Source organism: Temnothorax curvispinosus, unplaced genomic scaffold, assembly GCF_003070985.1.
Source record: "Temnothorax curvispinosus isolate PA1 unplaced genomic scaffold, ASM307098v1 QBEX01001437.1, whole genome shotgun sequence".
Lineage (NCBI taxonomy): Eukaryota > Metazoa > Arthropoda > Insecta > Hymenoptera > Formicidae > Temnothorax > Temnothorax curvispinosus.
In genome coordinates, this window is record NW_020211217.1 from 278,906 (window position 1) to 294,498 (window position 15,593).

Below are 15,593 nucleotides of genomic sequence, written 5' to 3' on the forward strand. Positions count from 1 at the left end.
CTAATATCCATTACAATTTTAAATAATTTTAAGAAATTAAATAATTGTGTATAAAATAACAAGCTCTTGCTTGTAGGAATAATTATAGCGAAAAATAAAGTATATTTAAATGTTGCGAATTATAATACCGGCAGCCTCATCAACTGCCATCGCACACGAGTAATCGCGCTTGATAATATGTCGCGTTTCTGTTATTATATAAATGTTTAGAGGAGGTGGTACGTGAATCGAATGCAACCATATGTTAATCGCGCGCGTATGTAATCTTCGTGCACATTCACGTTCCAATATTCAGAATCGTCACGACCAGTACAAATAATGTTTAGTCACAGGAATATACTAATGGTATGTACATAGAGAAATATAGAGAAACGAATATACGCTGAGTATATTTACAATGAATTAACGGGTGCTTTAATGCAAACCCCCTTCCCCCTTGATCTACACCCCATTAGTTTAAACAGATACCCCATACCATCGCGTACACATCTGCACATCTACATAATTGGCGCCGGAGCATGCACCAAATTAAACATTCGCCGGTGAAAACTAAACCGCGTCATATAACGGTATCCAACGGGTTAGTGGAATGGATCACGTTACGATTCAATTGTCATTATGTTGCTCTTTTCATGGAGTGCTAGCGACGTCCGCGCTCGCACATGCATTTACACTAATTTATGGAGGAATAAATACGCACTTCACATTTTAAAGGATAAATCTTTCAGAGAAACATTACGTTTAAATGCGTTAATAAAATTGATTTAAGTTAATTTATGTTACATCTTCGATTTCGAGTTTATAGAAATTTAATTTTCCGAACGAAAGCCACATTAGAACGTATGAAGCATCGAGTGAATTGCTACTTACCCGAATACGTCTCGGTCGGCATTTGGTCACTTGGCACAGTGAAACTTCCTGATGCGTTCGGAGGGCAACCATTTCGGTTTTGTTGCGCACGTAAAGTATGCGTTGCGTGTAAAGACGGTCCACGCGGCGGTACTTCCGGTGGCGCGGGTTCCGGAGGAGAATCTCTACCGGTATCTGGAAATGCAAAATTATATTTCTTTCTATTAGAGTGCACATTGTCCTTTACAAGTCGCGCTTTAATAAAAAGCAAGAACAAAATTTGATAAATTAATATGTTGAACAACATCAATATAGAACATCATATTACGTAAACACGTGTGATGCAATATAGCGACTTTGAATCAAATTGTATCGATTATATGAGAAATCAAATTATCTATATTTATTTGTTCTATAAAAGAACTATAGAAAGTAACTATTGATCTTCGGAAAATTTAATCTCGCGATTTTGGTAATTTATTTGACTTCTCAAATAACAAGATTCATTTAATGCGTCGATAAATTCAAAATATTTGGTGTTTATTTTGCGAATTATTGATTGTATCGGTGTAATTCCATCCATTTCATTGCGATATTGTTCTCTCTTATGTGGCATTCATGAAATTCTAGTCTGCTCGTAGAAACGCTGCTGCGAGCAATTAAGCGGCATCAATAATTAGGCTTCTCCTCGTAACATTTTATGCATGCAAATTCAAAGAATCTATCTGCCATTACACGACGAAATTGATTACCCATTATAGGCGAAGGAATATACAAGGAAATACCGAATAATAGTTGAGTAATTGTGATATTAACGACGTATATTGTAATTCCGGTGTCATTATTCATAAATGCACATTAAAAGCTGCGACAGCGACACAACGCAATGCGTTACGTGCCTCGCTTTGCTCATGCGTACACATTCAAGTAATCCATGTGTATATGTATACGTTAATAATGGATATATTTTCTGAGAATTTCGTAAGTTCTTGTGTTTGAAACATAGTAATTGTGAAGCTTCAATAGAGAGCAATACTAAGAATTTTCCATTTCCACCGGTACCCTTTCACCATTGGCCCTTCGGGGCTCAGCGTTGCGGGCGTTCCCATAGTTAAGTTACTTATAAAGTTGTTGAAACTTGAAAGGAACTCCACCAAAGAATAATTAAAGTTACCTAAACATAAAGAGCACAAAAGAGTGCCTACGAGGCATGTTGAGGGCAACAAAAATATTTGAAAGTCTATACCCACGAAAAGCTCGTCTGTTATATCAGAGAGTGCCAATTGACATTCAAAAACATTAAAACGCTGTTAACCAATGTATTCCGTACAATTAGAACATAATAGTTATAAATTTTATATCTTTTTTCATCTCTGACATTTTATATTACACGTACGGCCGCCAGTTATAGCGAATTAGCCAAAACAGTCGACGATGACGCTATAAACCGATACCATGTTGAGCATATATACATAATTGGAGCAATGTATAACCATTAAAGGTTGTTAATGTTACAGAGCACATTATTGTAAATCAAGTTTAACTGCAATACAGTGGTCTATCGCGCTTTCGTGAAGCTACGTAACTTGGTTGTGGTAACTCGGATGTGGGATAATGGAATTTCGGTCCCTGGTCCTACGGATTAAAATCTATTAAGCGAGTCGTTATAACTTATGGATGTGTGTTGTAATGTCAAGACAATTACTCGAGCCACATAGTAAAGAATAATTTAACGTCTCATAATTACCGCAATTCTTTACATCGGCAAGCGAGTCAATAGCAAGTACAGCTCCGCTTAACAGTCGACGTGAAAGAAGCTATATAAAATTTTCAGGCAACATTAATAATATTAAAAATATGAGAAAATAATTGTTGAAAAATTTATAAAACAGTAACAGAATTTTTCCCATAACAAGTATGTTTTCCCATAACTATAGTTTGCTCTATTCTATTACGTTGTTTTTAATAATAGTAGATAAAAAGCGAATGCATATAATATTACATCAAATCTATACGTGATATATTCGTGTTTTCCTACAGATTGCTTACATACCTGTGAGATAAATAGGCCTGGGTAGACCTGTGCGCCAAAGAATGTGCAGAGAGAAAAGTGCATTAGTGCGGCGGGATTGGCAGGTGCATATGTGAAAATTCCAACAAAGAATTACATCATGCAGATGGAATGTATGATGAATTAGTTCAAATTATTATACACGATAGATTTACGTTAAAACAAATTTGCGCAAAAGTGAATTACAAAGCATTGAACGTAATAAACGAGCACAGTTTTCCAAATTTGTATCTGTATACCAAAATTCTGTAGATAGTAATACTAAAATTACTGTGAGATAACTGACTAAAAAGGTAACTAATAGACAATACTAATTTTTTTTCGACAGTTAGGAATTTTCAGTTAATTAATCAATGCAAAATTGAACACTCGAAACAGAAAACAGTAAGTGCTATTTCGTGATTAATTTAATAATTTTACGGGAAAAACGAGATCACAAATGCATTTTAGAATGTGACTGAATCGGATGACATCGAAGGTTAATGCAATTGTCATGCATGCGAATGATAATGATATATCTGCAATATTCGCTTTCGCTTCCTGACAACGCTTTGTATCGAGGCTATTCTATATAGATTTTCGACGATTTTCGCCGTTATTACTTGACCAGATCGAAGTCTAATTAATCGTAGAAATTATAAACGCGATAGGGAAATTATTTCTGCGAAGTCATCTGGGAGCAGCGTCGATATTTTCCGTAATAAGCAGTAATAATCGCTTAATTAAATCGGACCGTGAAATGCGCAATGCGTAGCTGTCAGCGCCAGCCGCGTCCGTCGCGTATCTCGGACAACTTTACCGTCGAAATATACATTTGTTCCAGTTATTGAACAATTTGCCGGCATCGTTCGAGTGCTCGGAACACCTGTAACGCTCAATTACAAAGTCGATATCGCATTGACAACGGGTGGGAAAAATCTCGGAACCGGTACTAAGCCGCTACAGAGAGAGAGAGAGAAAGCCGGCTCTCCCCTTTTGAATCAGCAATGTGTTATTTTACAGACTTAAATGTTTTATAACGATGCGCTACAAATCGCGGGATACATTTCGTCTTCGTGATAGCTTACATTACTTTACATACGCACGCTGCAGTATCAAATTAAAGCCTGGGGAAAAGTACATATTTGAAGATGGTTCTTCTGAAATTGCAAAATATGCTATACGTTAACGTTAAATCGCTAGAATGCGCGCGGGTGAAAGAGTTAAAACCGGTTAAATTTAATCCGACGGCTAAATTGCCAAAAGCAAAAATATCTTGCAACGAGCGTAGCGGAGAATTTGATGAATCTCCAGTAGATCAATTATATATCGACGATTGGCAACAAACAATTTTATTATCTATTTGATGGATATATCCGACATCATCTTTTTTTTATATATGTTTCGCACACATACACATATGTCAATTACTCGCTAACGTAACGTGTAATATGAAGATTTGTTGACATCCACATGAATTATACTGGATGCTACTAAATGCGACTTATTGCACTGTATATGTAAATTCACCAGCATAACTAATTATACGTAGCAAGGATAGAAGATAACGCTGCCTACATGAAGGTTAGATCAATACGGTTCCAGCCAATTATAGCTAATACTGGTACATCATTGACCAGTGGTCAAACCGCGTTACTGTCCCTCATAAAGCATAGGATAGCGTTTACAGAATGCGCAAAATAAATCATGCAGTTCCTGATGGCAATAGGTGCAGTGCAATTTAATTCTGCAAAATGATGAACATGATATAACTCCGCGGTAATATAGATTTCACTATTTACATAATGCGGCTTACTCCGCCCGGCAAAATATATTTAAATTAAAATTTGTCCAATCTCTCTTTTATATAAAAATATTGAATATAAAAAAATAATTTTTTTAAACTAAGAAGATTAATTTGTTCATTTTTTGTTTTATATTTATAAAATAAGCAAATTTTGTTTATACAGAAGCTGTTGAAGAATTGAGTTTATTTCTACATACAATTTATTGTAATTCTTAAATATATAATTTTTAAATTTTTATGAAATCTTTATAAAAATCACATTATTAGAGCAATTAAATTGTTTTAAATATATTTTGTTGAAATATGTCGATCAAGGCACTCAACTTCCTTGATACAATATTTATCCGAATTTATTGGATATTGCTTTCGAATGTTATTACAAACGTGACAAGCGTACATATACACCTATTTGGCGCTAGTACGACATCTAATTGGACACATTATTGAGTAATATAACGTCGCCGACGGTATGTCTTGGCCAATCGTTGTGAGCCAATTATGTAGTATGCTAGCGCATCACCGATACCGAGTTCAACCGAGTTATCCCTCATCCGCGGGCGGCGAGAAGGGTTAGTCAGACAGTGCAAGGGGATGCAAGGTAGCCGACAGTGACTTGATGCGGTTAGCGATTCGCGTCTGTAATTCGATTTGTCGGTCTAACGCCTCCGCCGCGTCGGGGAGTACACGTTCATGTAAATACGAATTATTTGCCAGCGCTATACCGGCGCGGTATTGCCGCAATGGTAGGTACCGCACCTACTGTCCGATAACCAGTCCAACGAATCGTTCCGGCTTGACTCCTTCCGGACCAAACAGTCTAATAAACCGAGTTAGCATTCGTGAATGCTTCGTCCGAACTGTCTCGTACAATTTCTATGTGCCACCCGCCTTCGTTCGCGCTGGACACACAAAATTTCATCCGTGTCTCGCCTAGATCCATTTACCATTGATTAATTAATAAGATATAACGCTTTTATTATGTCCTCGGACTTTCAATGTACAGCGAAATGAAGAATTGAATATATTTACTTATATTTGACGATTAAAATATTCTCTACATTTTTTCTGACGAATTAAGGCAAGAAAAAGATAATCACATGTATTTAGAATGGGATGAGGTTCCATAAAACAGCTTTGCTACGATGAATTTTCACGGAGGGGAAAGTTCATAAATATCACGTTGCCTCGTAACCTGAGCATTATATGATAATTTACGACAATTAAGCTTGTGCATTGATTACATTCTGTTTGAATTATTTACCTTAGCGTTATGGTAGTAAAGTGGTGAGACAGGACCGTTATAATAACGTCATCCATAAACTTAATGTCTCGTGATTTTAATTTCCGCGCGTTCTTTTCATCGTCGCGAAGAGTATCTCTGCTTCCTTTTATAACATAAACATTGACCTTTATTTCCGCAAACGATAAAAAGATTGCGTTGCAAACAATTAAATGTAATAAAAGATTCACGCTGCCACAGATATCTAGTCCGGAAAAAGATAGACTAAAAAGGAATAGAACGATAATGGTAATGGCGAACACGGACTATTGGCATAGTTCGCAAGTGGCGCTTGAAATTATTTCTATTCGTGGAAACTTGGCACTTATCCAAGCAGACACATTCGTATAACTTCCCGAATGGTCATCGTCACAAAAAGTACTCGATTGTAGTCAGAAGTGACGAATCAAGTGTTCTTGATTAAACACTACGATCAAAAAGCGAAAATTCGCGCGAGTTATTTACCCGAACGTGCTTACCCGACCGTATTATCGTTTATTAAAAATATCGGCGTATTTTTGTTCCGTAGCACAGTTATTTTTAAAGTTTTTACTGTATACATAAGTCAATTGATTCCGTGTGCATTTATTTCGTTCGTGCAACATATGCCGCGAAACCTACATCAATCGAATGAATTGATAACATCAAGCTTGCTGGTGCGCATGATTTGTTCCATGACATTAAATGCAACAGCCCGCATCAGAGCCCGTCAAAAATTACCGACCATCGCTGAACGATTGCGAAAACCCGCGGAAAATTTATTTTTCACCGACGGTGATTTGCTTCTGCACATTTACATTGTGCACAATTATTAGTTTTCACAAAAATTGTGCATTTCTCCTAATTGATCTACCTATATAAATGTACGTAATACATATACATTTCACGAATTTAATGGTTGTTTGAAAATCCTATGGACTAACAAAAATTTATAACAAATGGTATTAAATTGCAAGAACAACTTACTGTACATATCGATAGAATTGTATTTTATTTTCAAACATTTATTTATTTATAGTTTTTTGTTTACGGAGGTAACGCTTACACCGCACAGTTACATGTACCACGTGCTAATTCTTCATTTTACGATGACGAGTACGCTCATTTAGCGTGTACATTTCATAGCTTTGTGGTAGCAAATTACCGTAACGTTATCGGGTTTCGCGCGTTTGCCAATTCAATAACGTGCTCCTCGACTGGGTCACATTAGACTACGGCGGTCTAATGTAATATCAATCGTCTTTCTGGCGATGCGCCGCACACGGGGTTAACGCGGGTAAGCCCTGACCGTTGGGAGCCATTTGCTAATAGATGCCGCGACATGCCTCCATTAGACCGCAGGGACATTCTGGCAAGCAATATCCCATCGCAGATTCAGACTCAAATTACTGCTTACGAGATCCTGGTAATTATACGCGGTATCTTGCAGCATCTTATATAATGCTCGTCGTCACTATCGGCACTCTCGTAAAGCCGTGCGTTAAAAAATTATTGCCGGAAAATCTAATCGACAATTAATGCTTCGTTAAAACAATTTTTTATTACATATAAAAAGCGTAATATAAATAGTTTAGAGTAACGAGTAACATAAGTTCCTAAACATATCAAATTAAAAGAGACGAGAAAATGGAAAATTTCATATCATCTCTCAGGGTTACTCAATTTTTTTATATGATATAATGTACACTCGCGCTCACCTCGCGATATACCTTGAACGCGTGTTCATACACGTCATATAAAATGTCCATGAGTGAGCGTCACGAGCTTAATTCGCGCCGCTAATTTTCACGAAACCTACGCTACGCGGCTACGCGTAATGTGATCGCACTCGAGTGGGCAGGAGCAATGCGGCCTTCGAAATTCCGGAGGTAACCGTCCACGAAGATGTGGTGGAGCTCTCGCTCCTTACCGCACGCGCGCTCGCTAGCTTTCCACCCGGGCTATCCTTCGCCCTTTCATCCATGCTCTCGCTGTCTCGCGATATCGGTAGACTAATTGGCAGCCAGCATCCCTCGAACCCGACGTGACCGCCGCCGCATCGACGTCGCGTCGACACGAAATGAGATCCGACGAAATTTCGTTTAAAACTTAGCCGACGAGCGGCTTACGCTCGTCGACCGCGGCCGCCGGTTCAAAGCCGCAAAGCTACTTTCTCTTATCTCCCCGGTGGTTGCTGCTCGAAGCTGCGTTATACAGTGAGATAGTGCGTGTGCCAAGATAGCGCGCGGCCCAGCAACGACGGGAGATCTAAATACTGTTGACGTTTTGAAACAATATATAGTCGGCAGGGTCACGCTAACTTTGACGGTGGTCTATGCTCTAACTAGCTGAGCCCAGGCGCCAACTGCTAACTCCGTTAGCTCCGAGCTCGAGTCTCTTTCTCTTTCCCTCTCGCACTTGTATTATGCTATTGCCGCTGCCATTGCAGCTACCGACACTGTTAGTGTTGCCGCTGGTACATTACTGCATCAGACAACAATGAACCTAACTGCCAAAATAGAAGGTCCCTTGGTTATTTAATGAACCAGCGTATAATGTAGTTTGTCGATTACGGCATTGTTCGCTAGACGCGCGATAATGCATGGCTCGGAAACGTTTGCCTTTGCCAAGATCTTTCGCCTTTGGGCCGTTTCGTGAAGCTTCGCACACGTGCATCGATGGGAACGTGAGACGAGGGATGCTCATTATGAGGACATATAGTATAGTCAAATGTATAGTCGAAATCATAGCTATATATGTACGTCTTTAGGACAAAATTAACAAAAGAGATGTGTTTTCTTACGCCGCCGAAGTTATTACTGAAGTAATGTTTAATGAGTACTCGTTAATAACTATGTCTTATGTGAGGTTCATGAGAAATCGAGGTTGAAAGTAGTCTGCTTGTAACTTTCTTTTTCTCAATTAATAATTTCGAATAATTGATAACGTACACACATACACAACGCATGAAAGTTTTAGAAGATACACGAATATGTTCATAGGATCTATAGATGCGATTTCCTTTTCCGAGTTCCATATGCGATTCTCTTTTTCCGTTCGCGTTTCTGGGTGACTATTAATATTAAGCTTTTAACGAGGAACACGTTTACGAGAAACCCGATTTAACTCCGGCCAGGGGCTCGATACCAGCCGGTAACTCGGTTAGTCCGGTAATCGCATTTGAGGCATGGATCGTTAACTTATCGCACCGCGGCAAATTTTACGTCGTGATTTAAAGGGACGACCCGCTCAGGGCGATCGACGAGGATTTATCCCGATCCGTCACGTTGAATGAGTTTCTTTGTTCAAGTCTTTGATAATAGAAATAGTTTTTGGCTTAATACACGCTCGTTGCGATTCAATAATTACAATAATTGTCTCAAGCGTATGCGACGGCATGCGATGTGATGCGATATGATGCGATGATCATGCGTGTGAAATAATAATCGCGCGATGACATATATGCGTGAAAAAGAAACTCCAGTATATTCTTCCTCACCATTGGTGAGATGCATGCGAGTGTGTTCATCGGGGAAGACGGTTTCGGAACGATCGCTCGCGGTGGAGCTACTGCTCAAGGCGCTTGCGTGACCTCGGCGTGTTCTTCGACCTAAGGTACCGCCGCCGGAAGTCGTCTTTTTTGTGGACGCCGCGTAAACGGTCTCACCTGCAATAAAGAAAATACGAATATTTTTAAATAGTGAGAAATTTTTTTTCTTTAGGAAGTTTTGCTAACGAATAAGAATCATACCGCTTAATTCAATCTTCCATTAGCACGTGGGCAAAGAAAATACTCGAATCCTTTAATCTTTTCAAAATTACTTTTAAAGAAGCGAGATTATTAGGATTAAATAACACCTTTTTGCTAAGACTAATTTTTAACTTTCAGCTAATAATTTTTATACGGCCGCGCGGCCCAGCAATTATTTTAATTTTAATGACACGGTATTTGGACGTAAAACATATCTACAACTTTTACTCGACTTTTAGTAATTGGAGGTGTAGAGTATTCCAAATGGATTGAAGTGCGAAATGTTATATTAGAACGGGTTGAAACCGAAGTCGATGCTGCCATGCGTAATATCACATTGCTTATCACTTTAAATCGCTCATCTATCAGGATTTCTCTTGCGTCCATCTATCGGAATAAGCTCGTCTTGCACGTGTCACGGTTGTACAACGCAGTATAAAATTGCGTTTGATGAGATTCATCTTGCGGCGAGCCCGTAAGTATCATCTTGCGTGCAAACCAACCCGTTTGCGGTTCTAATTAACTCCCTACCATTGCCGTTGCGAGATCTCTCGGAAGATATGCTGCCGTTATAATGATGCCGGCGAGAGTTTGTGCTTTCGAGGGGAAACGGAGAAGCTTGCCGATGATTCGGTGTCAAGGTTGGGGGCGGCGTAGGAAATGGCGTTGTAGGGTTGTCCGTAGTTGCTGCGCCTTCCGTGTCGGATCCCGTACGGTACAATCTGTCTCCTGCATCTACACAAATTAATCACACGTTAATGACATTCATTTTTATTAGCTGAGTATCTCCTCTCTCTCTCTCTCTCTCTCTCTCTCTTTCTCTCTTTCTCTCTTCCTTAACAAGACATATATGTTCTCCTAAATTAATTTAAAAAAAGATAAGGAGAGTGAGCGAGAAAAACGGAGAGATTATTTGTTAACGCTGCAAAACTTGGCTCCAAGTTCACGATAAATTACAATTTTATCGTGTTTACGAGTTCTTTGTTTATAGGTATATACCCATGTTATCTGCGGTCTTGCCGCTTGCGGACAACCGCAGATGCATCGCAGCATACATGATCCCACATATAAACGTATATTACGTCTTCGCCTATCTCGAAGTGGGGCTTGGGGCTTTCCGTGATGTAACCATCATTCCGTTTTAGGGATCTCCCCCTGATGTTACCAACTATCTTGCTTTGCCTCTATCGTCAGTCAACATTTCCGCCAGCTCTCTGTCAGTTCCGAGCACTTCGTCGCGCGTCGTTGCTCTGATCTGCATTTGCTTAAGTTGACGCATGTCTAAACTCTTAAAGGCGCTTGTCACTAAAGCAGTGCCGTTCCGAGGGAGGCTTGCATTCGGCGTGCGATAGTGGAACATAAGGAGCATGGGCTAGAGGGAACTTTCTGCCGTAAGAAATGTCGGTATGTCGGTGTGCCTTCGCGCGCGATGTGCGACCGCGTGCGTATATAGGTACGTCTGTATTTTTAACCACGTTGACACGTACAAGGTGTACCGGGAGTTATTTCTTTGACGGAGGGATATACTCGCGGATGTGCTGAGGTGACGCTGAAAGGATAAAGTGGGGCGACATAGTTAGCTGAGGAAGGAATTTTTCTGTGACATTTCCGCGCGTGGGAATTGAAGGTTGTGACTTTTAGTCAATCTTTCGTCAGTGATAAAATGTTATCGTGGAATTACTTACAATTTAAATACAGAAACTATCTCCAATGTTTTTCTCATTGTAGTATAAAATTTCTTGTATATATATGTTTTTTTTTTACTAAAAATATGACTCGGCGATATCGCGTTCGGCTTATTAATTGGCACATAATTGCCGGTTGCAGGAACGCACGTTCTAATTCACTATTAAACTTCGTTTCGCTATGGCGGACAAAGGGGCAAAACCATAGTGAGAAAAGGTTGGGATGGGAGATTGGTACGGGAGAGAGGGGACGAAATCGAATCTTGTCGGTAATTAATGAGGAAAGTTTTACAAATAGCCGAAGGCATAGTCACTAAACGCCTTAGCGAGCTCGTGAATCCCATCCACAAGCAGGATATCTTTACACAAAAGTAAGTTTTTAATTGATAATTATCCTTTTTCATGCGAAAGTAAAGGCTAGACGATTGCTAACTGTTTTACAATACGTTTATACCGCTCTTTTGATTAGGACGGGAAAAGAATTCGGAGATAGTTTTGTGAAATAAAAGATTACGAGATTGCGTACGATATTGATTAATATGTGACAGCTTGTTAACTGATATAACGTAAAAATAATTCAGATTGTATAATAAATATACAATCGTGATATTTAGCGACTTGTAGATTGAGTGCAAAAGGAAATCGAATATATAATTGACAATATCGTAGGCTTCTTTGTGTGTGTGTGTGTGTGTGTGTGTGTGTTCTATCATTTCTCGCGCGTTGAAAATAACCGATATTCGGGTCTAGAGGAGAGCCAACGAGGTGCTAATTACGTTCTCGCGCTGCGCGTTGTGTTCTAAACGTTGTTTGCATCGAAATAGACGCCCTTGTCGAAAGCGACGCGCGGCTGCGGATTGACAAATCAGTTTTTCAAATCGGTTAGGAATTTACGCGCGTACGTGGAACAAGCTCGAGGCGATCTGCGGGTTACCTCGGGACATCAAAGATTCGAAGTGCTCTTCGCCGTCTCTGCCTCTTTCCCGCTCGAAGCCGCCGCCGCGCCGCGCCACCGCCGCCGGTGTGAGCGCACTCGCGATATAAAGAGAGATACAGCCAAGATGGGCATCCTGATAGGCGAGACGTCTGAGAGTGAGTAGCCGAGGGCCGGGGCAGTGGCGCTGATATTGCTCGCATTAAACTTTCATATTCAATCTTGCCACCCAACGTTGGGGCACCCCTCCGCGTGGTTCCCGACCCTCATCCCGCCGCTATGCCGTACGGAGAGCGAGCTCGGCATCAACCCCACATGTAATTGTGTTATGCCCTCTTCACCCTCCCTCCCTCCCTCTCTCTCTTCCCCCCTCGCCTCCTCACTCTTCACTAACCCCACGTCTCTTCCTCCTCCGACCTTTCCTCTTCTCTTCTACCCATTTCCCTTCGGCGCGACCTCGGTCACCCTCCCGCTCGTGCGGTTCCGCTACGCTCTCGTGGCGCTCCTCCTTTCTATATTGGATTTTCTAATCCGTATGGATTCGAAAACGTCGCCGTGACGTTTAAGAGGATAGAAAGGTTTCGTTTCTTTATCGGTCGGTTGCTATGTCGCTTTTGGACCAGCGCGACAAATGTCTGTGATTACGAGACGCTATTTCGTTTTATTTCTCGTTCGTTTATGTCGAGATACTGACAAGTATTGAAACGATATCGCGTGTTTATTATAAAAGTAGGTTTATTACAAAAACCGATATCCTGTTTGTTTTGCTTTTATTTAAAATCGACAAATACGATCCAAGCTGCTAAAACATAAATATATGATCTGCAATCTTTACTTACAATTTATATATACGCGATCTAAATAGAATTACAGGGTTGCAGTCTTCATGAAACTAATAATTGTTAGTTCGCAATAATATGAGCTAGTAATTATTATTACATCGGCGTTACGTTTAAGCAGAAATTCGATGTTTAAAATTCATCGATAAACTCGCGCAACAATGTACGCATCGACCGTATCGATCGCGAAAGCGTTAACCACGTAACAACATCTCGCCGGCATGTCGACGTAGCAAAACGAACAGTCGGCGCTTATCTTTAATCGACCGTTAATCATCGGCGCCGATCGCGTGCTCACCGGTGTCCCCCTTTCGACACTCCCGGCAGCCGTGCGAGTGCACGAGCTAGCCGGACGATTTATCTCGCAAAGCACACGGGGCCGCCGCGCGCCGTCCCCTCCGACACTTGCCACGCTCGGAATTTACAGTCGTGTCTCGTCCTGTCCGGTGGCATTTCTTCACCCCGGCAACGGTTCCTTCCGTGGCGACTAAACGCACGGCGGGTGGGCACCCGGCCGGCCCCGGCGCGACAAGGAGAACCGTGGCATGTCGTGTGCACACGATGCATTTTGTTTGTAGGGGATTGTTGCCATGGCAGCGAACTGCGAACATCGAATGCACTTCGCCCTGGCACGACGCGGCGCGGAGCGGTAGCACCGACACGGCTCGTAGACTCGACCGAGCTTGCGGAAGAGTTAGCCCCCGGCTGCTTTCGCAAGCTCCGCGCAACGGCCCGTGTACACCTGGACACGGTAGACGACGCTACTTCGGGGCGGAGCGCGTTAATTTTCTTCAAAATTTTGCTTGTGAACGACGCTGCGTTGCGGCCCGTAGTTAATACGCGCTTTTCCAAAGCGTTCCCCTCTAATAATTTTGCATTGCGTTAAAATACAAGTACGGGATATCCGTGAGATACTGCATTTCACGGTACCTCTGTATTGCTAGAATATATGCGAGATCGAAATCGGGGGAGAAATAATTCCCCATACAAAAAAATTTAATAATTATTCATTAACATATTTTATTTTCGTGGCCAATTTCAGTCATCACAAAACTGCATGCAGGTTCGAATATGGAAACGAACAAGGTAGTTGCAATATGCAGTCTTTGCAAGAATGCAACAGATGTTTGTGACAACTGCAAATAACGTTGACACAAATATTGAATATCATTTCCATTTGCAACAGCATTGCAATTTTGCTTTTGTGTTTTGAATTCGAGTATTTCCCGATGACGAATGAATATTTGAGTTGAACGTGGAATTTCTTCTCGACTCCTGATTATAATTTAGGCTCTTTTTACCGAACTTTTCAAACGCCCATGAAACATGTACTGTTGCGAAAGGTGTACACGTGTCAAAGAAGGAAAGAAAAAGACACAATAAGGGGATGCGAGATGCATTTTCGAGCAGCTGTCGCACGCACAAGGAACAATGGGATACCTACGTCGCGGCTCATATCGAAAACCAATTTCCGAGATGTCAACGAAACGAAATCGGGCGCTAGGAGGGAATTCGCCAGCGTTTTTCTAGTAACTGCCAGAGGTTGGAGTTACTTTGAGTGGGAGGGTTCGGCAAGATCGAGGAGTGGCTGTACCTTCAACAGGTGCAAAGTGTCTCCGTTGAAAGGGCCACTCTCCGACTGCTTCCATGCCTTCCATCGCCTCTTCCTTCCGCTTCTTAAACTGCAAGCTCTTTGATAGAAAGCCTAAAGCGCCCGCGTACCCTTCGGGGGAGGAAGGGAGGAGAGACGAGACGAGACGTTGTACATACAATTACGACGGCTCATAATAAGCCGATGCTCCGTTTGAGAAAATAACGATGCCTGCTAATGAGACATACCCGCTGTGCTTTGCATTCCGCCTACGACAGCGTGTCCCTTTCGCGGAATATTTCGAGCTTTCGTTAATGCGAACAATTTTCCGTTACAACAACAGCGCGATGTAGGTATATACTAATGATGAAATACAATGTAGTAGAAGTTATCAAAATGATATTACTTGTCTCGCGTGCATTCGACATCGTGCGCACGTTTCGCATCGATCGTGGTGTTATGCGACGTTATTATTTGTTTGGGATGTTTGGGATTTAAGGAATATTTACTATCTTATAGAGATAGTTGGAGCGTATATGTTATATATTTAAGAATAGAAAGTATTATATTAAAAGAAGTTACTGTGAGATATATGAACACTTGTATCCGTATAGATAAATAACATTTAAAATATTTTAAAAAATATTTAAACATTTGAAATATTTAAAAACCATTAATATTTAAAATAGTTTTGTAAGTTTATGGAATTTTAATAACATCTATCGATCGTAAAATGTATTTCCTTTTTCTTACAAAATCACGTAATTTTAAATACGACCAACGAAGCTACAGCAATGAAGATTATTTTCTCTGCTTGTAAAATCGAAAT

General features: G+C 40.7%; 1 protein-coding gene across 6 annotated transcripts in view; it reads right to left on the reverse strand.

The window, feature by feature from the left end:
• The window catches only part of LOC112463596 (teneurin-a), a 332,312-nt gene that overhangs the window by 266,689 nt on the left and 50,030 nt on the right, over nucleotides 1–15,593 (reverse strand). For 5 of the 6 annotated variants that reach the window (XM_025030073.1, XM_025030082.1, XM_025030107.1 and 2 more), the window contains 4 exons: nucleotides 10,247–10,450; nucleotides 9,464–9,631; nucleotides 2,903–2,929; nucleotides 871–1,044 (listed from right to left, as the gene is read on the reverse strand). In XM_025030073.1, the coding sequence (XP_024885841.1) occupies nucleotides 871–1,044; nucleotides 2,903–2,929; nucleotides 9,464–9,631; nucleotides 10,247–10,450 (573 nt within the window). The remainder of the gene's footprint in view (nucleotides 1–870; nucleotides 1,045–2,902; nucleotides 2,930–9,463; nucleotides 9,632–10,246; nucleotides 10,451–15,593) is intronic. The other variant, XM_025030099.1, reaches the window with a different exon arrangement.